Raw genomic sequence first — 25,737 nt, forward strand, 5'->3', positions numbered from 1 at the left:
ATTATTTGTACTAGGAGTACTTTACGAGTCTTCAATACAGTGGCTACCTATGTAAGTCAGTTGGTCAGTAAGCGAAGGAGTGGTGATAACGGCAATCACTTGGTGAAATTTTCATCATATCTGGTTATCCTCACTTAGTTTTGCCAGTAGGTCGATGCAGTTACCGGAGTGGGTCACGTGGAACGATAAGTAAGGGCCGACTGCCTTTTGAGGATAATTTGTTTCAAATCACCTCTTATCTATGACTATTTGTGCAAACATTTCAAATATAAAGGGTACTACCTCTTCAACTTACTTGTCACCCCAATTACTTTATGAAAGTTCTACTTCGAATTCTTGTACGAAAGTGAGCTTTAAATAAAATATTTTTGATATCTAAATATATATATATATATATATATATATATATATATATATATATATATATATATATATATATATATATATATATATATATATATTGTTATGATATGTAAAATCGAGAAAAATATTGGTTTGTTTAAAAATATTTCAAAATTCAATAACATTAAAATAATTCAGATAAGTAGGATAATATCCAACAAACATTTCGGAGAAGGAAAGTTATTAAATCCTTGGATTTCCTGTACTAAACAAAGTGTAAGCTTTGCATTTATTTCTTTGTTATACTTGAGTGACCCGCATAAGTTTAAGTGAAAGCCACAGACAATTGAACGGGGTTTTTCAAAATACATTAATGCAGCGATTAAAGACAATAGAAGGGATTATAGAAAGTGGTTTTTGTTAGTTTTTAAGAATTATAGAAAAATATTATTTGTAAATAAATTTTAGGAAATTTATAAGTATAGGTAAAAATTTGTTTGTTATCGAAATGAAAAAATGGGGGAATTGTGACGAGTTGTGATTGGCGGAGATTGAAAAAGGCGGGATAAGTATGTAGAAAAAAGTTTAGCGAGATTGAGGAGAGAAAAAAGATATAGTCAGTTGGTTTTCCAAATCTGTAAGAGGAACAGTGATTGTTCTCTGGCGGTTCCTGAAATGTAGCAAGCAGTAGTGTTGAATGTTAGTGAGTTTTTGTGGAGTTAGTGTATCTGACAGAAGCTGAAGCAGCAAAATATTGTAAGTCATATTTCTCTACTTATATTCCAAGAGTCACTGTTCAGGCCAACGAGAGATTCAGTTTATCGTAAAGAGAAGATATTCCAAGAGTCATTTTTCACTCGGGCCAACGAGAGATTCAGTTTATCGAGAGGAGAAAGGCTATCATAATTTGAATGATTTGTGCTTTTGAAGGAGATCATTAAGGACGATATACTTGCAACAATCTGTGTAAGATTGCTGATTACATAGGGAGCGGTTGAGAGGAGATAATATAGTCTACAAGGAACAAGGATTTGGACCACTCATCATCAGAGAGAGATATTTTGTTTTCTGCAGTTTTTTTTTTCTTTTATTGATAACACAATTTTTACACGTAATTTAGAAAGGATATAAATATTTTGATTAGGAGAGTTAGAATAGTTTGGGATTTTGAGATTTCAATTAATATTGTTTGTACCATTAATTTTGATTGTTCACGTACGGAGAACAAAATTTTGAGAATCCTTATATGAGATTTGTTTATTGAAAACTTTTGAGTGTGAATTATTTCATTATTTTTATTTCAATATATAGTGTTAGATCATATGTGTTTTTTATTATTCCGGTATTCTCTGGACCTTACCTTTCACATGTAATAGCATAGATATTGAAGCACGAATTTAACCCTGAGATAAAAGAATTAAAAATTGTGATAGAGTCATAATCATATCATTTAAATAATTTTAATTAATCAAAAAAATTAATTAGCTAATTATTGCTTGGCGCACCAAGACTTTAAATATCCCAATAACTGGCTTCCAAAACGTGGGGCTTGAAAATATCGCAGCTTTACATTTGAAGGAAGGGAAAGAGATCTGGAATAAGTACAGGTGATCCAGAGATAAAAACATATAACATTGAGGGAATTTGAATTTGAAAGTATTTTGACAATTTTTCCAGGGAATATAAATTTGATTTATTGTTTGATCGTAGTTAGTGGATATTTACTGCTATTGAATTATTTGATTTTATTTTCTTTACCAATCGTACATTTGATATTTATTTTGAATTATTTGAATTTTACTGATTGCATATTTGATATTTGTCGTGAAAATTTAATACATTTGGGGAGAAATATTGTCGTGTTCTGAAACATATAGAGTGTTGTAAAATTTCACATTTGGCGGGGACAAAAACAGTAACGAAAAGAAACAACATGTCGACCACAAGGAGTCAAAGCAAAATGCAAGAAAGGAAGGAGGATAACAGAGAAGAGGAAACAATTGTTGAAGAAGGATCGGATAATGAAGGAAATGTTACAATAGTTGAGGAGAAAAAAGAATTATCAGGAATAGATAAAATATTACAAATAATGCAACTCCAGTCACAAAAAATGGATAGATATCAACAAGAAACAAAACAAACAATAGAACTAAATAACAGAAATATAGAGCAGCGTTTGGAAAACTATGAACAAAAATTAGAAGAAAATGATAGAAAAATGGAAAAGCGTTTGGACAAATATGAAAATGAGGTAAAAGTCTGTTTAGAAAAAGTCAGAGAAGAAACAGAGAGGAAACTAGAGATGCAGAGAGAAGAAATAGAAACTAAAATGAAAGATATTAAGACTGTACAGAAAAAGGAATTAGAACAGTTAGAAACAAAATTTGAAATGGCTTTACAAGAAGACAAGAAAGAAATAGAAAAACAAATTGAGGATATCAGAAAACAACGAGATATGGGAGACAGGAGAGAAGTACTCATCCAAAGTCCGGGTGACATAAAAATACAGTTTGGCGGGGATATTCGGAAAACACACCCAGTACCGTTTGTTAAAAATTTGAAAACCAAATTACAACATATTAGATATTTTGACGATTGCAAAGAAACAATTAGAAACCATTTGAAAGAAGGAGCAGCGTTATGGTATGAAAGCAAGGAAGATGAGTTTGAAAATTGGACAGATTTTGAAAATAAATTTCTCAACTATTTCTGGGGGAAAAATAAACAGAGAGAAATCAACCAAGAGCTACAGAATGGAAAATATCACGAAAAAATGGGAATATCTGAAGAAAGATATGCTTTGCAGATATATAACAATTCAAAATATCTAGAATACAAATATTCTACCGAACAGCTGGTAGAAATGATCAGCAGACATTTTGAGGAAACGTTGGAAGATCACGTGATTTTGAGAAACTATCAAGATATTGATAGTTTGTGCCAATTCCTTCAATTAAAAGAAGCGAAAAGAAAAGAAATGAGAAATAGAAGACAACATGACCAATATAATGGACCGGAAAGAAGGTATTCATCAAATTATGACCAGAGATACCGACATCTTAGATCAACAAACGAATATCGGCCGAGAAATTACAATAATTACAATAGACAACAAAATTACGATAACCGGAATGATACACAAAATAGAACAAATGAAAATCACAACAGGAATAGAGATGCACAAAATCCTCCGAATAGGAATACTAACGAACAAAGGGACGATAGAAATAACAAGAGCTACCAACAACAAAATAGAAGGGAGATGAATCATGTAGCAATAGGAAACGACAGACAAATTTCTAATTCTAATCTAATATTTTTAGATGCATTTATAAAACATAAAGCGATTAAAATTGTGATTGATTCTGGATCGGAGATATCGCTAATCAATAAAAAACTAGTAAAAGAATTAAATTTGGACAGATTTGTGTATAAGATTCCTAGGGTTGATTTAGTGGGTGCAAACAATAAAAATTTGACGACAGTAAACGAAGGCTTGGGAGTACAGATAAGAGTGGGAAACAAATTCCATATTATGAAATGTGTGGTGATTGAAGATTTAAATCATGATATGATAGCGGGAATTGATGAATTGAGGAAAAAAGATATCACCATAAATTTTTCGGAAAATAAACTGGAAATCAGAGCAGAACCAGACAACACAGGAGAAGAAAAGCAAACAGATAGGAAAACAAATTCTGGAAGGATCAATGCACAGGAAAAACGCAAAGAAATCGATATGACTGTAGAGGATAAACCGAAAGTACAAGAACAAGATCTAACAGAAAAGAAAAAGAGAAGGAAGAAAAAGAAGAAGAGTTCGAAAAGAAAGCAGGAAAATAAGATGGAGACCAGAGAAAAACAGGAAATAGAAGGTACAGAAGAATTGTTGGCAACCGACGATAAAACAGAATGGAAGCAGGAAGAAAAAGAAGGTATCATCAGAGAAATGAAAGGAATAGAAACATGGTGCTCGGAATACCAAAGGGAATTAGAGGATAAAAAGAAAACAGAAGAAAAAATGGCACTGGTGGACGAGAATCCAGAATTTTGTGAAGAAGTATTATGGACAGTGAACACATGTGAACAAAAGGTGGATGAAAAAAAAATAAATTGTGGAAAAAACATGGAGAAGGAAATAGAGAAGATTTTAGGAAACCATGGAGATTTTGTTAATAAAGTAAATCAAGTGGTTAAAAATTATGAACTTTCTTTTAAGGGAAAATACTTGGAAAAATTTAAAACGAAAATATATCCAATCCCGTATAAAGACAGGCAATATACGGGGTATTTTAACATTCACGACATTTGTCAGTATCATAAGTAGATTTTAATAACATAGTGAAATAATTTGATCCTAGAAAACTTTTGTCATTTTTAAAATTTAACAAAGAGTTTTCGGCAGATCAAATGGCGGGGATTTGTTATGATATGTAAAATCGAGAAAAATATTGGTTTGTTTAAAAATATTTCAAAATTCAATAACATTAAAATAATTCAGATAAGTAGGATAATATCCAACAAACATTTCGGAGAAGGAAAGTTATTAAATCCTTGGATTTCCTGTACTAAACAAAGTGTAAGCTTTGCATTTATTTCTTTGTTATACTTGAGTGACCCGCATAAGTTTAAGTGAAAGCCACAGACAATTGAACGGGGTTTTTCAAAATACATTAATGCAGCGATTAAAGACAATAGAAGGGATTATAGAAAGTGGTTTTTGTTAGTTTTTAAGAATTATAGAAAAATATTATTTGTAAATAAGTTTTAGGAAATTTATAAGTATAGGTAAAAATTTGTTTGTTATCGAAATGAAAAAATGGGGGAATTGTGACGAGTTGTGATTGGCGGAGATTGAAAAAGGCGGGATAAGTATGTAGGAAAAAGTTTAGCGAGATTGAGGAGAGAAAAAAGATATAGTCAGTTGGTTTTCCAAATCTGTAAGAGGAACAGTGATTGTTCTCTGGCGGTTCCTGAAATGTAGCAAGCAGTAGTGTTGAATGTTAGTGAGTTTTTGTGGAGTTAGTGTATCTGACAGAAGCTGAAGCAGCAAAATATTGTAAGTCATATTTCTCTACTTATATTCCAAGAGTCACTGTTCAGGCCAACGAGAGATTCAGTTTATCGTAAAGAGAAGATATTCCAAGAGTCATTTTTCACTCGGGCCAACGAGAGATTCAGTTTATCGAGAGGAGAAAGGCTATCATAATTTGAATGATTTGTGCTTTTGAAGGAGATCATTAAGGACGATATACTTGCAACAATCTGTGTAAGATTGCTGATTACATAGGGAGCGGTTGAGAGGAGATAATATAGTCTACAAGGAACAAGGATTTGGACCACTCATCATCAGAGAGAGATATTTTGTTTTCTGCAGTTTTTTTTTTCTTTTATTGATAACACAATTTTTACACGTAATTTAGAAAGGATATAAATATTTTGATTAGGAGAGTTAGAATAGTTTGGGATTTTGAGATTTCAATTAATATTGTTTGTACCAATAATTTTGATTGTTCACGTACGGAGAACAAAATTTTGAGAATCCTTATATGAGATTTGTTTATTGAAAACTTTTGAGTGTGAATTATTTCATTATTTTTATTTCAATATATAGTGTTAGATCATATGTGTTTTTTATTATTCCGGTATTCTCTGGACCTTACCTTTCACATGTAATAGCATAGATATTGAAGCACGAATTTAACCCTGAGATAAAAGAATTAAAAATTGTGATAGAGTCATAATCATATCATTTAAATAATTTTAATTAATCAAAAAAATTAATTAGCTAATTATTGCTTGGCGCACCAAGACTTTAAATATCACAATAACATATATATATATATATATATATATATATATATATATATATATATATATATATATATATATATGTATATATATATATATATATATATATATATATATATATAAATATCAAAAGTATTAAATATTATAAAGAAGTTGAAGTATTATATATAAATTTTGATAATATGCGAAACTTATAGAAAGAACATTCAGTTTTTGAATTCTTCGATAAGACCTTGTTCATTTTTCACTTTTCGCCCCGACTTTATCGTATTATTAGCATCTTTTATCGACAAAAGCGGCTTTGGAATAAAATGGGTCGGAATTCACTTTCCATTAATGAATGTTAAGATAACACGCCATACAAGCTAAACATTGATTTTTGGAAGGTGTGACAAGAATAGAGTTATATTTATCCTGCTTGACCTCTCCGCCAAACACTCAATTAATTTACTTTATAGCGAAATGTATACTGCAGTAACTTTTTTTTTCTCAGTAATCATCTAGACATTTTTGTTGGTCTGCGATGCCCAACATACATTATATATTGTATATACATATATATACATTGTATATTATATATATATATATATATATATATATATATGTATTATATATATATGTATTAAATATATATATACATGTATATATGTATATATGTAATATATGTATTAAATAATTAATATATATACAATTCTGTTAAATCGAATCTGGTCCATCCAAAATACTGGTGTCGATGACGGTCGCACATAAATACACAAGATCTTAATCTTTGCAGTGTTTCGGAGAGAATATAAGTAGATCTTATGGATTTTGCAACTACACTTGTATTTGGTATCTTAGTAGGAAGGTTATAGTCTGCACTTCTCCATGTAATCCGACTCCCAGGAGATTGAAATTTCTTCAACGACAGTAAAGGTCGTTACCAGGTGAGATTTTCTCGTGGCCCTATATGCTGAGGAATGACTTGCCAATACGAGTTCTTTTTAGAGGATCTTGTAAATCGATTAATATAGCCAAAAACCTTTTCCTTGATTTAAGTCTTCGTGCTGTGGCTTAATAATTATGGAGTGAATATCGAGGGTCTTTAGTTTGTTTCTGTGGTTTCAGAACTGTAACAACTTATGTTTTGATATCAGATGGTGCGATACCAACAATAGGATAGAGCTTAATTATGAATGTAGATGAGAATCTCATGAGAATGAGAATCTCGTACATCCACTAATGACTATTGCTGACTCATTGATAGCTACATCGACATGTCTGATATGACTGATGCTTCCCATACTGGTACAACATATTCTCTAGCTGAAACGCAGAGTTCAGCACAGATGTGTGAACAACATTTGTGTTTAACAAGGTTGTCGAGAATATTATATCGAGCTGTTAGCTTGCCTTTTACATTTTAACAAGGTATTTAGAGGAAACACAGTATTCAACAGCTTCTCTACCCCATTGTTCAGTTTTCTGCATGTCTCTCTATTATGAAAGTGGAAGAATCATACTTAGAGTCTCTCCCCAATTTATGAGATTTGCGAAAACTGTCTGATAATATTGGGCTTTAATCGGTTAAGAAAAGTGTAAAAACATTTTTTTGGGGCATGTTGTTACAGAAAACCGTTGAAAAAAGTTTCTTGGTGTAGCCATATTTTAAACAATATATTCGTAATTTTTAGTTACAAAAGAGTTAAAATATTTGAAAAAGTAATTTAAACTTAAAATCAACATTGATAGTACATATATATTAAATCACAATACACAGAAAAATTAAGATAACAAATTTATTTCATCAAGCAAATATCTAATGCCTCCGGTTACTGGTAAATGATGAAAGCATACTCTTGTCGGTGTGTCGGTGTTGCGACATTTAGCACTTATTACCTGTCCCCAAAATTGTGTGCGATGCAGAGTTTATAGCGTAGAAGATAATAATTGCATTTTAAAATCGTAAAAAGTTCTCTTATTGTATTCGCGGCAGTTTATACTGGTCTTTTTATTTATTTTATCATAATTTTTTAAGCAAATTTAAGATTATTTACGTGACAAAATAGGGTAGACTCCATTATAAATCACGAATGACCATGAGAAATGTTTTTGTGTAATTTTAATCAACCGTTCAAACATTACCATCGCGGGTAAACTCACGATATAATTTGTTTCTTATGGAGAGAATGTGTTTTATCAGATATAATTTTCACGCCAAAATTTAAACAATAAAACATAGGTAAACAAATCCCGCCTGACAGATTTGTTGTAAATCGTTCATACATAAAATGATAAAAATACAGGTTTGAGCCTCAGTGGCGTACCTATGTCACTCATCTTTATTATACATGATAAATGTCTAGTACAGGAGAGATTCTTCTGAAGATAAAAATCATTTTGTTGTATGAAAATTAGTTCAATGAATAAAGAGAATATTTACAGCGGTACGAACGCTTTTTGAAGTCGGTAAAAAAAATTTAAATCAATTTTTTACCTGTTTTTTAAAACTTCCTGTAAACGGTAGTTAGTCAAAAAACAGTACATAGATTCTCAATGTTCCAGAAATGCAACTTTTTAAGTACCGTTTTTTTATTACACTTTAGCATGGGTTTCGGTGACATTAAAATATTATCGCGGATTTTGTAACAAGTATTGATCTTGCCTCAATTATTTTTTAATATCTCTTATGCTAATATAAGAATCAATATCACGTGCACTTCCTTCGAACAATTGTTCAATACTAGATGATTTTTAATCTTACCGTATAAAAAACTTGTGATTTACCGCTATGTAAACTACAATATTTAATACTATACGCTACTATAAAACGAATACGTTACAGTTCATTCGATTTGATTTAAGTCCTTTGAGAATTCGATGAATGTATTTAGTGCGTCCATTTTTTACAGAATTTACTTCATGTGAACAGTTCTATACACTGTGTCCGTAAAGTATGGAAGAAATTCTTTTTTAGCTAAACAGAGCATTTTAAGAAATAATCCTGAAACACGTCGATTTTTTATTTTAATTTACCGTATTTTAAAATAATATTCTAATATACAGGGTGAATTACTTTCGAGTAATGACGTTACCATCATTTTGTTTTAAATGGAACACCCCCATTTTGTCTTAATTTTCTGATTACTCTAGCTGAGCTGATTCCAAAAATGTATCACATGTAGATTCAAATTGGTACAGGGTACACAAAAATACAATAGTTTTGTGTGTGCTCATAAAGTAACGCGTTAGTTAAATTAACAATACTATCAAAAATACTTATTGTCTAGCGGACAGATTATGATGAAATACATGACTTTATAAATGTTCGAACCTTGCTGTATTTGACAGTAACCCCAACGTTGTACAAATTCTTGTAATTCTTGAATATATACTGTTTTCGTTTGATACACAACATTCTTCAAATGGCCCCACATAAAATAATCCAAAGGATTGAAATCTGGTTCGAAAAATTTCCGAACAGGTGGATTGGTAGGATTCGGTATCCGAACGCATAATGTGGAGGTGCACCATCCTGTTGAAACCATAAACTTTCATCAAAACCTCCAGGATTACGTCTGCTGGGAAACAAATTACGTAAAGTATGTACGAGATACCCCGTTAAAAACTCAAGGTACATTGCCCCGTTTAAATTATATTCGAAAAAGTAGGGTCCGATGATTCGATTTCTTACAATTGCAGCCCATACATGTACCTTTTGCGAGTATTATGTATGATGCTCACGCATCCAGTGTGGGTTTTCTTTTGCCCAGTATCTACAATTCTGACGATTTACCTCGCCATTTAACGTGAAAGTGGCCTCATCAGAAAAAATAATGTTTTGTACCAAGAGAGGGTCTCGTTGGCAGTTATCCATCATTGCTTCGCAAAATTGCATTTTTCTATCGGGATCATCTTGGTTTAATTCCTGCACAAGTTTGATTTTATAAGGATGCCATTTTTCAAGCTTTAATAGTTTGTGTACCGTTGTTTTGCTAACACCGATATCGCGACTAACATTACGCACAAAAGTGTGCGCATCTTCTTCAAAACTAAGTAAAACATTTAATGCTGTATCAGCATTTGCAGAGGGACGACCTTGATTTCCGTGCATTTTCAACCGTACCAGTTTCTCGAAATTTCTTTTCAATCTTACTGACTGTTGAACGCGTTATAGGTTTTTCTGGATATTTATCATTAAACAAATTACACACTTCCATCTGAGTTCGCGATCTGCCTCCATATCCAATTATCATAAGTATTTTAATTCTTTGATTTACACTTAACTTCATTTCTACTTCAAATTAAATCTAAGCAATAATTAAAAAATTCACAAATACCAAAAATATTGTAGTACTAAATTGTCACTGACCATCAATAAATTACTAAACAAATAATGACATTTAACAAAAACATAGCATACTATGTTTCTTTTAAATTAATAAGAAATAATTTCTTTCATATTCTGTCCGCTAGACATTTTTTGTATTGTTAATTTAACTAACGCGTTACTTTATGAGCACACACAAAACTATTGTATTTTTGTCCACCCTCTACCAATTGAATCAACATGTGATACATTTTTGGAATCAGACAAAATGGGGGTGTTCCATTAAAAAAAATAACGATGACGTCATTACTCGAAAGTAATTCACCCTGTATATTAGAATATCATTTTAAAATACGGTAAATTAAAATCAAAAATCGACGTGTTTTAGAATTATTCCTTAAAATGGTCTCTTTAGCTAAAAAAGAATTTGTTCCATACTTTACGGACACAGTTTATATAATATACGCACCACCATTTATTCGGTAAGACTGAATACTATAAAAGAACGTGCACAACATTACCATAGGAATGAGGCATATAACACATCATCATCTGGCTTTACAACCCTACACAGATTCTAGTCTCCTATATTTTTCTATTTTTTTCCAATATTCCCTATCCATCGCTTACATTTTTCTTATCTCCTTTGATATTGTCATTGTATCTTTTCCTGAGTCTTCCTTTTCGTCTCTACCAAATAAATGTTTCTATCTACTTCAGACATTATATTTTAATGTGTTTAATGATATCTTGTTCTTGGTATATGCTGCAGTTTAGAGTTGTACCATCTTTTCCACACACCACTGTCATGCATCGCTCCGCACCAATCCTCTTAGTAACTTCCTCTTAAAATAACCCAAACTATTATTTCTTTTTGTCAATTGCCTATTGCCTATGTATTTTGTTCTTTTGGTGTTTATTATAAAACCCATATTGTTGGCTGCGTCTTTTAGCGCTATAAGCTTCTCGTACATCTTTATTCGCATAACGCATCCTTAGAAGCACTAAACAATTAGGACAGGAAAATTTTGCACTATGCTGCTTTCATAATATTTTAAAAACATCAGTTACTAATGTTTAAAACTACTGATCGTGGGTCCCATCACCCATTGATATTTCAGGTAACGGAAAAGCTGATCAAGCAGCAAAACAAGCATGTTCTCTTAACGTAACAACAGACATTCAAACATCATCAGATCTAAAAGGAACAACCAAACATAAAATAATGGACCTTTGGAATGATCATTGGAAAAGAAGCAATACCAAGTTAAGCGTTCTACAACCAAACATTTTCTATCACCAGCTCCCACCAATGAAAAGAAAGGACAAATCTATCATTCGAATATTGAGAATAGGGCACACACGCCTTACACATGGACACCTAATGAATTCCAGTAATCAAATTTGGTGCCAGGACTGCCACAACACGACTTCCGTAACCCATGTACTTCTTGACTGTCAACACTACCTAGCGGCCAGAAGAAAACACAATCTTGGTAGCAACCTAAAAGACATATTTATCTCAAACAGCAGCAACTATGAAAATATATTAAACTTTTTAAAAAACACGAAGTTATGCAATTTAATTTAAAACAAAACGTATTATAAAAAATGTGTTGTAACTAATTTGTACCCAATGTAAAGTATTAACCATGTAAACATGAATGTAAATTGTACCTGTGTCAATGACCATTAGCTGTCGAGACACATATTTTCGAAATAAAAAAAACTACTGATCAAAACTGTAGTGTTAAAAATTTGGGAAGTTTTCGGTCGGGATTTATTTCGGTTAAAAGTGCCACAAATGTGCCTTATTTATAGATGAAAAAATAACTGTGCCTAACAGATTCAGCATTCCATCACCAAAATATTGCAAAAGGTTGAGATTTAACGGTGGAAGATTGACGCAATTGAAAAGTTGACCATTTACCAGCTTAGTGAATAATCCCTACGAAGGTATGAAAACCTATTAACAGAACCGAAAAACCTATAAGAAGAAAAATAAATTATTTTTTTTAATAGAAGTATCATAAAATATAACCATACACATTAAAATAAATCATGAGATTCTCGGCGAGTATTCAGACTTGGGTCTTATGGTCATCTAGACTATAGGTGAGGATCAGTCTATTTATCAAAATCGGACAAATTTGACTGATTTGAATTCTGGAAACAATGCGTCGATTACATACGTCGTTATATATAATATGTATGAAAAAATCAGTTATGTTAAGGTGACATAAATATATTTAGCTAAATATAAAACTCATTGAAAACTATAAGCTGGATGATAAAAGTTACTAGTAGATGCAGTAAAAATAATCAAGAAGTTGTAGTAAAAAGTTGTAAACACGTTAAAAGGGAAATTAATTTGAATTTCTATTTTAGAATATTGTTTATTTAAAAGACAATTTCAGAATTACCAAATATCTATACCCCAGTATTTACTGCAGTCTCCCCTATTTCCATTTTTATGAATGGAATTTAGGTAAAAAACTCATTTAGACATTTCTACACACTTGTATACTACCAGTTGCAGCTTATTGATTGGAAACTATGGCAATAACAAGAAAAATGGCAGAACAATTAAGAGTAACTCAACGGGCCATGGAGAGGGTCATGTTAAATATAAGCCTCAGAGACAAAATTTTTAACACCGAAATACGTCAAAGAACTAAAGTAACCGACGTCATGGAAAAAATAGCGACATTGAGATGGCAATGGGTAGCACATGTAGCAAGACAAGACACCAACAGATGATATCATAAAGTGAGATTCTGGAGACCTCGAGAAACAAAAAGAAGCGTGGGAAGACCCAAAAAGAGATGGATAGACAATATAACAGCTGTAGCTGGACAGCAGTGGATGAGAATTGCAAAAGATAGGAAAGCGTGGAAGCAATTGGAGCAGGCCTATTTCTAACAATGGATAAATGAAGGCTAAAGAAGAAGAAGAAGACACACAAAAATTACACAAAGCAGCTCATATGTTACTATGGTTGCATGTTTAATTCACTCGATATGTAAGTCGCCTGGTCCTGGAGCTTTATTATCCTTCATTTTTTGTAAAGCTCTTTGTAAAATTATTTCTTCTACAGTAATGGCATCTACTTCGTTAATCCTTGTTTCTTTTAGATCTAATTGTCTCTAAATACTCTACTTCTTCCAATATGTTGCTAAAGTAGTATTTTCACTGTTCTTTGTTATTGGGTTTATTTTTCTTCTTTCATTTGTGTTTCTTCTAAGAGCGTTTAAAGTATACCAAGATTTTCTAGACCTAGAGCACCTACCATTGAGCTTATTTCAGGACGTTTGGTTTTCCATGATTTGTTTTTTGTTGTATTAATTTCTTTTTAACTATCTTACATTGATTTTAATTCTGTTCTGTTCATCATTCTTTAAATTTAGCCATTTTAGATATAAAATTTTCTTTTATATATATATATATATATATATATATATATATATATATATATATATATTGTGACGATTGGGGTTTATAGAAAATAATTTATAAGTTATATACTACATAATATTAGATATAAAAAAGTATTTGATTATTTGAAGAAGTTATATACTAGAGAATTTAATAAAAATATATTTATGTGAGGGCATTTTTAATAAATTAGCATATAATAATTGTAAAAAGTTGTATTTTAGTAATTGTAATGTGGTAAATAGATTTAAGTGAGCCATGTGCCTAGGCAACCAACTATACAGTGAGTGATAGACAGATATTTATACTCGAATTGACAGATAGAAATTAATCATAATACGAATATAAAGTGGGGTTATAATAATATATTGTTTGAATTGTGTATTTTATTAAATTAGAGTATTAGTTACTAATTTGAATGTTTATTCTGATCTGAAAAGCTTAATGTCAACAAAATTATCAATGGAACATTAACGAATTCTCCAGAGTGCAGAATTTGACCATTGTTTACGGTCGAACATTCTCGAAATAATGATTATGGCGGTGGATCGAACAGATATTTTTTTCGAGAACATCTATATAGAAGTTAATAGAACGAATGGAACATGATCTCTTACCAGATGGTTCTGGAATATCCAAAAGGATATAAATACCCGTGATTTGGATTCAAGATGGCAGTTTTTAGTCAGAAGTCAAGCAGTTTATTATGAAAGTTAGTAGAAGATAGACACAATTAAGTAGTGAAGTCAATTGTTCACAGTTTTTAGTCAGAAGTCAAGCAGTTTATTATGAAAGTTAGTAGAAGATAGACACAATTAAGTAGTGAAGTCAATTGTTCACAGTTTTTAGTCAGAAGTCAAGCAGTTTATTATGAAAGTTAGTAGAAGATAGACACAATTAAGTAGTGAAGTCAATTGTTCACAGTTTTAGTAAGTCAGTCAAGCAGTTTTATAAGAAATATGAAAGTTAGTTGGAGATAGTCCAATTGTTTAATATAGTGAGTTAAATGAAGATTAAAAATTATGCATATATTTAATGCACATTTATAATTATACACAAATAATTATTGAAGATTATAAAAGTATATTAGAAGAATATTGGATGGACATTGGAAGGAATTAAAATTATATTATGATTGGAGATTAGTATAAATCAACTTATAATAATTGGATATTGGTATATTGAAAAGAAGAATAAATATAAATGCTGTTTGCTGGTTTGGTTGGTGGTGTATAAATGCTGGTGAAGAAAACTATATCTTAAATTGGTAGAAGCTGATAATTGAAAAAAATAATTTCACAAAAAACAAGGATAACTGAAGTACGAAGACATTCAGTGGTGATTAGAATCTATATAGTGGAAAACAGTTCATTTAGGCATTCAGTGAAAGAAAGGTACAAAATTTGTTAATATAATTTAGTTAGTGTTATAGCAATTTCAATTTTGAAGATAGTTTATTTAAATTTAACATTGTCTATAGAATTTAATTAGTTTTATAAGAACATCAATTTAAAGATAGTTTATTTTAAATTTACATTGGATAGGTTAGATATATATGTGTGTTTCATAATAGTTATAATAAAGATAATTTAAAAAAGTACTTACAAACTAATTCTTTGAGAACCGCGATAAAAACCCTATATATTATATTATTAAAAATACTCATTGCTCATCATTCAAACAAAAAACACATCATAACAATATATATATATATATATATATATATATATATATATATATATATATATATATATATATATATATATAGAAAAGAAATTTAATCTTTGCAGATAAGTTAAATAGTAAACTCTTAAATATTGGGGAAATCTGCAAGAAAGACTCTAATGAGTATCAATTGCTTCGCCGAACGTTTTCGCCAAAGAGAATTAATTTGGCTTCTTCAGGGCTGAAAGAGAATAAATTATAATTAGCTACCATATATTATCTATTAAAAACATTATTGATCTTACCGTAACTTAGAATTGTAGAGTTAGAATGGTAAAAAACTTTGCTAGTAGCAACATAGTGTTGTTTTTTGTTACTATGTGCAAAAAAAGTTTTTTTTATATAACGTTGGAAATGTATGGTAGCTTTGAACTTAAAACGCAAAGGTTTACCCAAGGTTAATCGAAAAACCCAATGTAACTACATTTAAAAGGAGGTAATTCTTTGAATTGTCGGCAATAACTAAATTTTTGATTGTTAGAAAGTTTAAATGTGAGGTTTTGTTTTAACCAGAACGCATTAGCCAAACATGTCCATTCCACTGGTCATCTTATGGACTACAATTCTCCACCGTGAGAACAATAAATCTAAAAGAGAGTTCATTGAAATGTCTTATATTTTCCTTAGCGATTTCTCCATCAATGTTAAGAGTGACATTAAGAATCTAAGCGATATATACCACTTCTTACTTCAATCAGATACCAAGAACAATACAACATCACAGATAACTAACTTGACTGATATATCCATTAACAACTAACCTACTTTAATAATTAATTTTCATTAACTAAAAAAGATAACATTCCCTTGCTTTTCTTAGATACATCTCAATAAGATATTATTATAATAATACATGAACAATATAATATAATTAAAAAAGAAAATCTAAAATAATATTTCCCTATACTGGGATTTAATTTCATTCGGTTTTACCAATGAACCTTAACGACATAAAGATTCAAAAGAACTACTTGAATTGTCAGCACATGCGTTCTGGTTAAAACCGAACATCACATTTAAACTTTCTAACAATCCAAAATTTAGTTATTGCCGACGATTCAAAGAATTACCTCGTTTTAAATGTAGTTACATTGGGTTTTTCGATTAACCTTGGGTAAACCTTTGCGTTTTAAGTTCAAAGCTACCATACATTTTCAACGTTATAAAAAAAAACTTTTTTTGCACATATGTAGTAACAAAAAACACCACTATGTTGTTACTAGCAAAGTTTTTTTTCCCCAATATTTAAGAGTTTACCATATATATATATATATATATATATATATATATATATATATATATATATATATATATATATATATATATATATATAATCGGATCGGATGTGCAGGACATGTGGTAAGATCAGAGGACGACACAGTGCTAAAGACAATGTTTTTTGAGAGACCAGACGGTAGAAGATCGGTAGACCATCCCAAAAAAAGATGGAAGGATGATGTTGAAGCCGATTTCACTGGGATTAGGATACATGCCTTTGAGATGTATATATACAGACGAATGTTGAGTATTCCATGGGTGCAAAGAGTTACTAATGTTGAGGTACTTCGTCGCATGTGTAAACAAAAAGAATTACTAAGAGAGGAAATCAAAGAGAGGAAAATGCAATACTTGGGTCATGTGTTGAGAGGCGAAAGATATCAATTACTTCAAGTTATACTGGAAGGAAAAGTACAGGGCAAAAGATCAGTAGGAAGACGCCAGAACTCGTGGCTGAAAAACCTGAGGAGATGGTTTCTTCATCCGCAGAGATCTTTCGCGCAGTAGTTTCCAAAACTACAATTGCCATTTGGATCGCCAACCTTCGAAAGGAGACGGCACAATGAGAAGAAGAAGGATACAGCACTGGAAAATGGAAGCGCAAGATCGTAGAAGATGGATGGACTGGGGAGAAAGCTAGTCAAAAGAAGAAGACAATATGTAATAACCATTTTAGAAACTAGGCCGTCAATTATTATCAGTACATGTAAGTTACAGGTAAGATAAACTTACCACCCAAGGGATTAAGTTTTTTTTGGTCATACCTTTTGTACGGTATTCATAATTTAGGTAGGTAATACAAGAGAATGACCTACGACCTAATACCGTACAAAAATAGTGGTGCCAAGAGCAGGGAAAATTTTTTATTTTCGGAAAACTGTTCCCTATTTTTGGCAATTTGACAGAGTACGGCATTCATATACAACGTTTTGGATCGGAATATAGATTAATTGTTTTGAAACGCCATACATTTCGACTGCGACAGGGGTGACAGAGTTTCTAAAATTGTTATTACATATTGTAGTATTGATTTACATGTGATTCTCAAATGACCCATTAAACAGGTCCCATAAACATGCAGTCTACTAGGTCTCACCTCATAAGGTCGCCTTTTTTTGTCAAAAAATACACAAAATCGAATGTTTAATTATTTGTGACATAAATCAGGTATTGATACGTCGACAACCGTGGACTAATTAAAGGGGCCTACGCGAATGTTGTTATTTGTTTAAATTGGGCGATTAAAGTATGAATATGCAAACATTTCAATTTCGTTTTAAAATTTTTTATAGTTTATTAAGTAACTATTTTAATATTTAAATATATTATTTATTTGTTAATCGTTTAACACATCCCACTGGTGTTACTTTTCGTACATACAAAAAAATAGTAAAACTGTACGCCAATGCATACTTAATCACCTTTACCATCAATTGCAAACACCATATATTTATCTCACTGTATTATTATGGTAATTTTAATTATTTACTAGGCAGGTACTGTTAACAATAAGTCACCTGCCTTATGATAATACAAATAACATTCCATCAAAAACTAACTTTTCCAGTTTGAGGAAGTTCGTAATGAGTTTGTTTTGGGGACGAAAAATCGACAATTAAAAACAAATAACACTTTATTAATGATCTAAACGTTAAATCCCTGTCAACGGTTGTTCAAAAATATTTGTGAATATATATAATTTTTTCATTGTTCAGATGTGTAGATAAGTTTCAGTTCACTTGTTAGGTTGTTGTAAGTGTGGTAGCGTTTCACTCGCGGATCTGTTGTTTGCAGATTTTAAAAGGATGGAGTTGATAGCTAGCAGTAAGTGTGAAAAGTGTAAAACCTTAAGTAGGAAATAGTGATACATTTCAAGCTGTTGAATAATTGAAAATCTATTTTAGAGTGCTACTCTTGGTTTTATATGTCTCATGTGAGTAATAAATATAAAGACCTATCGTTCCACCATGTTTTCCTCTGATTTAATATCTCAGTTCTGATCACTTTGCTAATTATATTATTTCTTCTTCTTCTTGTGGTGCCTGTCCGTGACGGATGTTGGACACTAACATGGCTATTTGGACTTTGTTGACTGCTGCCCTAAAAAGTCCGGTAGTGATCAAGTTAAACCATTTTCGTAGGTTATGAAGCCAAAATATTCTTCCCCGTCCTGGATTTTTATTTCAATGAATAATTTGCGACGTTTTATGGTTATGACTAGTTCGCGCTCGTTACCCATTCCGTGTAAAACTTCTTAGTTGGTAACTTTGTCCACCTAGGAAACACCTAGGTAACCTATGCTATAGACGCATCAAAATGCGTCTATAGCACCATGTTTCAAATGCTTTTAGTCTCTTCACTGATGCTTAAGTCTTCCTTGACTCCACTCCATATAGACGAACGGAGAATATGTAGCATTTTAGTAAACGAACTTTTTTCCAATTTTATATCATGGTTGTTAATGTTTTTTTTTTTTATTTTGACGAAAGCTGATCTTGCCGTGTCGATTCTTATCTTAATTCCCATCGAGTGTTTCCACTATTCGTTTAAATTTGCACCCAAATAACAAAAGTTGGCGATTTCCTGTCTTACTTTGTGAATACGATCAAGCAGAATTTGGAGACCCTTAAAGTTTTTTGACAGAATTACTATATCGCCTGCATATCTAATCATATTAAGTAATTCATTTTTTTAAATAAATGGTCCAAGTAAACATAAAACAATGTAGGGGATAAAATGAAATCTTGTCTGACTCCCAGTTGTTCTACCGAACTACATAGTATTATTCTGTTTATGACGTAACAGTTGCATTATAATAAATTATTCATCATCATCAATTAGCCAATCACGTCCACTGCTAGACATAAACCTCCCTCAGTTTTTTCTAGTGCTCTCTACACTGGGCCGCTTGTAGCCAGTTTCCCGCTACCCTTTTACGACGTCGGTCCATCTATTCGGGGGTCGTCCTCGGCTTGTTTTATATTTTCTGAGCCTCCACTCCATAATTTGCCTTGTCCATCGTCCATCTTGTATTCTAGCTAAGTGCCCTGTCCAATTCCACCTAAAAGTCGTGATTCTTTGGGTGACGTCTTGAACTCCTGACCTTTGCCTGATTTGTTGGTTTGTTATGTGGTCTCGCTCACGTCCAGAATTGCACGTTTCTTGACTGGTGGTGTAATTCTGAGTTTGTTAGTAGATTTTTGCGTCAGTGGTAAAGTTATAAGTTGTAACGGGCAAAACATATTAATTATAAACTTTCGCTTAAGACACATGGGACTTTTTAGAATATGGCTTAGTTTGCCAAATGCTGCCCATGTCAGGCTTATTCGTCTCTGTACTTAGTGTGTTTGATTATCTCTGCTTATTGGAATCTCTTGTCCTAGATATTTGTAAGTGTCTGTTTGCTGTAGGATTTATCGCCAATAGTTATATTTTCGCTCATTGCGAGATTTGCCATAGGTTTAGTTTTCTTAAAGTTTATTTTTAATACTGATCTCTCAGGCAAAGTTTTAAGCAAATGTATCATAGAAGCTGGGTCTTGTAAGTTTTCTGCAACTAATACAACTCCATCTGTAAACCTCAGATGATTTAATCTTTTTCTATTTACATTGATGCCCATCTCTTGCCATTGAGTATTCTTAAATATTGACCCTAGAGCTGCCATGAATAATTTTGGTGAAATATTGTCTCCTTATCTTACTCCCCGACCTAAGCTAAATTTTGCTATGTTTTCGTGTAATTGTATACTTGATGTAGCGTTATCATAGAATTTGATTGACTGTTTCAAACTTTACAGAATAAAAAGCCTTTTCGTAATCGACAAATCAGGATCAGCAAGGATCAGTGGTATGTTGTACTCGATGAATTTTTCAATTAATATCTTTCTGGTATGCAAACGGCCGTTTTTGCCATATTCTCCTCTGAAGCCTGTCTGTTTCTTGGGGTGATAGAAATGAAGTTTAGGTGTTAGTCTCTTCGTTAAGATTTTGTATGTATTAAGAGGCTGATGGGTCTAATATTTTCTAATTTAGTAATATCACCTTTTTGTTCAACAAAACCATCATTGCATTGTTGAATTCCTTTGGAATCGTACCTCATCGTACTCATTTGTATAAAATATACAGTATACTCCCTTTATAACGAACACGGTTATTACGAGGTTTCGCTTATAACGAGGTACATTAGATGTCCCGTGAAATTTCTATTGAACTATAACCCTTTATAGCGGTAAATTTGCTTACAACGAGAGAAAATAAGATTGCAAAACATGTTTTTTACGTTTTGGCCCGGCCGTAGCTATAAATAAATACCCTTTTTAACTGCGGGCCGCCCGCAATAAACTTCTTACAATTTATGATTCTTAGTCGGAAATGTAAAATTTATGATTCACAAGTGTCATTGTATTGGGTTGACCATTCACACCTAATAATATGGGTCCTAATAGACAAGATGTGGTATACTCCATTCCACGAATATACGACTTTATTAAATTCGGTTTAAGGTATCGACTTGAATGGTCCAATGTGCTGAATTGTACAATAGTAAATTCTCCCCACTTTTAAAATACTGTTATGGCAGATATAAACCTTAGATTTAAATATGAAGTCATGATATAAATATAGAGTTGATAGTTTATAAAACAGTTGTAATTAAGATTTTGAATTATATAATTACTATCATTGAGTTTAGTATTGTAAACAAGTTAGTTTTTGAATTAAATGATTTAAATAAAGTGTAACAATACTTAAGTGATTAAATAGTATACTTTATTTAGTCGAATATTCAATTAGTATTAAAAAAAACAAAAAATCTTACTTATTCTCTTATTCTCCCAATCTCCTAAAACTATCATCAAGCATCAGATTCACAGTCATCGCTATTCTCATTCGGATGGTAAATTATAACAGGATTAACCGCTTCGATGCGACCGTCACAGATCCACCATTCTTCAATTAAGTCTTCACATTTTTTTACACTTTTTCCCCAAATTTCAGGAGTGGCAATATCCAATGCTTGTTGCCATGTTTCCAAGACTGCCTCGTCACTGTAACCCTTGTATCCAATTTGGTTATCATAATATGTTTTGCATATTCCCCAAATATATTCAATTGGATTGAATTGGCAATGCTAGGACGGTAGTCTTAATATACGATGTCCAAAGCTATGTATAATTTCGTCTATTATATATATGTTTGGTTGTGCATGACTTTTAGCTAACGTTAGTAATTGAGGCTTAAAACAGTATTGAGGAAATGTAATATTTTTATTCGTTAACCATTCTTTTATTTTATCTACGGTCCGGGTGTTTGTTGGTTGCTTATTTAAAATTTTCGAATGGTACGCAGCATTATCCAGTACTATAACAGAGGGTTCATGTAAACTTGGCAACAGTTTTTCTTTCAACCATTTCACAAACATCTCTGTATTCATATTGTCATGATAATCGGCTGATTTTGATTTTGATGAAAACACAAGATCTGCTCCCTCCTGCATGCACTATAATATATCTCTTTCCCTCGTTATCGATGTGTTTTATGGATTTTATGCACTCGTCCTGCCAAATTCGTTTGATACCGCCTTTAGCAAAAATCCATGTTTCGTCTAAATAAACGAAGGAATAACATTCTTTTTTAAATTTGTTAAATTTCTTAAAAATTCTATTCTTTTGTGAACGACACTAGCTCTTTCACACTAAGCCTTTCTATTGTCTTCCTTTTTGAACTTAAAGCCAATCTGTCTTAAAACTCTCCAGAGATTTGTACTGGAAATTTCAAATATATTTCTGTCTTTTAATTTTTGTAGCATTGAATCTAAAGAAACATGTTCTTTCTTTTCGCGCATTTTATATATTGTCTCACGGATTTCAAATTTGCAACCTTCAGGAAGATCTATAGTCTTTGGTGGTCGGCGAGATTTATATTGTGCGACATTTTGTTCACTTTATTTTTGTTTCACTAATACAGAGTGCATCACACACACGTTTATGTACGGACTGAACAGGTCGCGAAGGGCCTCCGTTTGTTTTTTCAGCAGTAAAATTAGAAAGTACATTAAATATAAAGTTGTCTACATCTACGTCTCGGCATTTTTGGCTTCAATAAACAAATACACTACACTAAACTCTCTCTTAACAGACAACTCTCTTTACCGGAAACCTCTATTCTATACGGACGGTTTTTAAAACTAAAATCAGTCGGCGATATATGAAACTGTATGTAAATTTTCGTTACTTTTTAATATCCGTAACGACTCGGTACTTTAACTATCAATAGCTGGTATGTTATACCCGTTACTTTCGGAACTTTTAAGAGTACATCCACTCAAAGCAAACAAATATGTATTTAAAACTAACAAAGTGAAATATTATATAGATTCTTTTTCTGGTTTCTGAACCATGGTTCTGTAAATTTCTTTTCATTTATATTAAAAATAGTACATTTATTTTTATTACAGTTGTAGTACCTAATAAAGTAATAAAATAGTGTAATATCAAAGAAACCCGGCACGCCTCTTTGGTCTCACCGAAATCCAACCGAAATATCTGATGAACACATTTGCGTAAAAATGAGCGTTTGCGTAAAAATTTTTGTTATTTTCGGATTAAATTTCACAATAAATTTTGCGTCTATCTGAACATCTATTAACTGAAATAATTTTAGTTCAGATGTTATACTAACAGTAAACCCTTTTTATTGGAATAATAATTAGACCAATTTACTTTCATACTTCTACTTGCACAGTAAAATATTCGCTGTCGCAATAATCCCAAACATTCGTATATTCGTGGAATAACCTATAAGTGTTTTAAAGGTTGTCAGAAACTTTATCCAAGGACAAAACGCAAATAAAGAAGCATAAAACTGTTTCACATCTTTAGAAAATATGACAGATAGAATACTGGACAATTTTAAGCAGTCAAAAATGACAAAATAACTTTATACGCTTTATACATATTTACAGAATACAGATTTTTTGTTTTAACATATTATATCATTGACAGTAAAAGTAAACAACTCTTTTTTGTTTTAATGCATTTCATTGACAATAAAAGTAAACAACTTTGTTTTAAAAACGCCATTCAAACAATATTTATTAGCATCTTATATTGCTCCGAATGGCTTCACTATAGAAAGATAATGTTTTAGAAAACTACATATTCATATGTATGCACAATATTATTGTTGTTGGATATAACGAGATCCGCTTATAACGAGGTAATTAGTCTGCCATTTCAGTTCTCGTTATAGACGGAGTCTACTGTATTTATTTTTGTAAATAATTTCTGCCGTGTATAAAGGACACCTCAGATGTCATAGTAGATATCAGAGATACCTTTTTTCAGTACATATTTCGTAATAGAGTAATTCACCGTTTTCCAAATTACTTGAATATTGTACAAAAATACCAGTCTTCTTGGATTCTCTTGAACACTATTAACTCATTTTTTTCTAATCTTTCTCCTTTTGGAATATCCTTGGTATTATTTGAAGCTTTTACCCAACCACCTAGATATTCTTTTCGAACATAGCTCTAAGCATTATTCTCTCCCCCCCCTTTTTAATTTTTTCAGATCTGACCTTTTCATGATCCATATCTTGCCTGCGTATGTGACTGAAATTATGTTAATGTCTTATAAATTCTTATATTTGTTCCCCTTGCTACATAATTGGATTTCATCAATAATCTTAAGCTACCCATCTTAGTAAAAGGAAATAAGCAAATGATGTGAAATTGAATTGTCCGTCCTTTATTAGTTCCATATACATTAATACCATGTATTTTCCCCTTATTTCCCTTAATCTATCTTCAGTCCAAATCTTTGTCTTTAGCTTCTAGTAATGTAATATTGATTATCAATTTTTGTGTTGCTACTACTACTTGCTACTAAGATCATCAGGAAAATCTAAACTGATGTTCGTTATTAAAAAAGTCACAATCGTTTTAATCTTATATGTTCTGGTAAGTAGAAGGTAGCTCTATCTTAAATCTCTCTTTACCCACAGAAGCAGAACAGCAGAAGTTTTCACTTCAATGTAAAGTTTCTGTTTGACTTAGTTTCTTTATGGATATATCTTAGGCGTCTGCTGTCAGTTTCTAAACTGTGAAAATTATAATTGCATTTTAAGTCTTTTCAAGTATCTTTAAGTTTGTGAAAACAATATTTTCCCTTTTTAACTTTTTTGGACAGATCAATGTTCTTGTGCAGTTCACTTCATTTCTTTCGTCCTAGTATATTTTCGTGCGGTATCTTTGACAGCTACTTTTTAGGTTTTCATTTTCTCGTTTTAACTTCTTAATCTCATCTTTGAATGCCTTTTGCTCTGTTGTAAACCTTTAATTTCATATTCTACATCACATTTATTTAAGTTTTCATGCTTGTTTTTGATTCACGTTTTATGACCTCTTTTATCTCTTGAAGTTACGCACCATATAATTCCGAAATGTTATATTTTACTGCTGGAAAACATTTTAGATATTATTATTTATAATTGAATTGACTGCATTGTGAATTCTGTTTTACAATAATTGGCCTCGTGTTCTTATAAGTCTATAGTCAAGTAGAGTAAACTCAAGGATTCGAGGTAGCCACTGAAATTTCCTATATATCTATATCAGCTGCATGCGCCCATATTGGACATAAGCCACCCATAACATATGTTTCTTGCTATATTCATCCACATAAGGCCTGCAAATTTTTAAGTCTTTGTTCCCATCGCATTTTTGGTCTTGTTTGTCCTATTTAAATTCACTACAGAGATAAATCCAACGACAAGCGAAAGTGTCATTTAGACAGTCGCGTCCAGATAGTGGATTGCGTGAGCCTATTATTCTTCTCA

General features: G+C 31.6%; 1 protein-coding gene across 4 annotated transcripts in view; it reads left to right on the forward strand.

Annotated features, from left to right (window-relative positions):
- Positions 1–25,737, forward strand: part of LOC140439996 (uncharacterized) — a 994,918-nt gene that overhangs the window by 448,729 nt on the left and 520,452 nt on the right. The window contains exon 1 of one of the 4 annotated variants that reach the window (XM_072530224.1): positions 18,604–18,724. The exons of the other annotated variants lie outside the window; for them this stretch is intronic. Within the exon in view, the coding sequence (XP_072386325.1) occupies positions 18,706–18,724 (19 nt within the window). The 5' untranslated portion in view covers positions 18,604–18,705. Of the gene's footprint in view, positions 1–18,603; positions 18,725–25,737 lie in introns of those variants that run through there. 4 annotated transcript variants of the gene reach the window in all.

This window comes from Diabrotica undecimpunctata, chromosome 4 (genome assembly GCF_040954645.1).
Source record: "Diabrotica undecimpunctata isolate CICGRU chromosome 4, icDiaUnde3, whole genome shotgun sequence".
NCBI classification, from domain to species: Eukaryota; Metazoa; Arthropoda; class Insecta; order Coleoptera; family Chrysomelidae; genus Diabrotica; species Diabrotica undecimpunctata.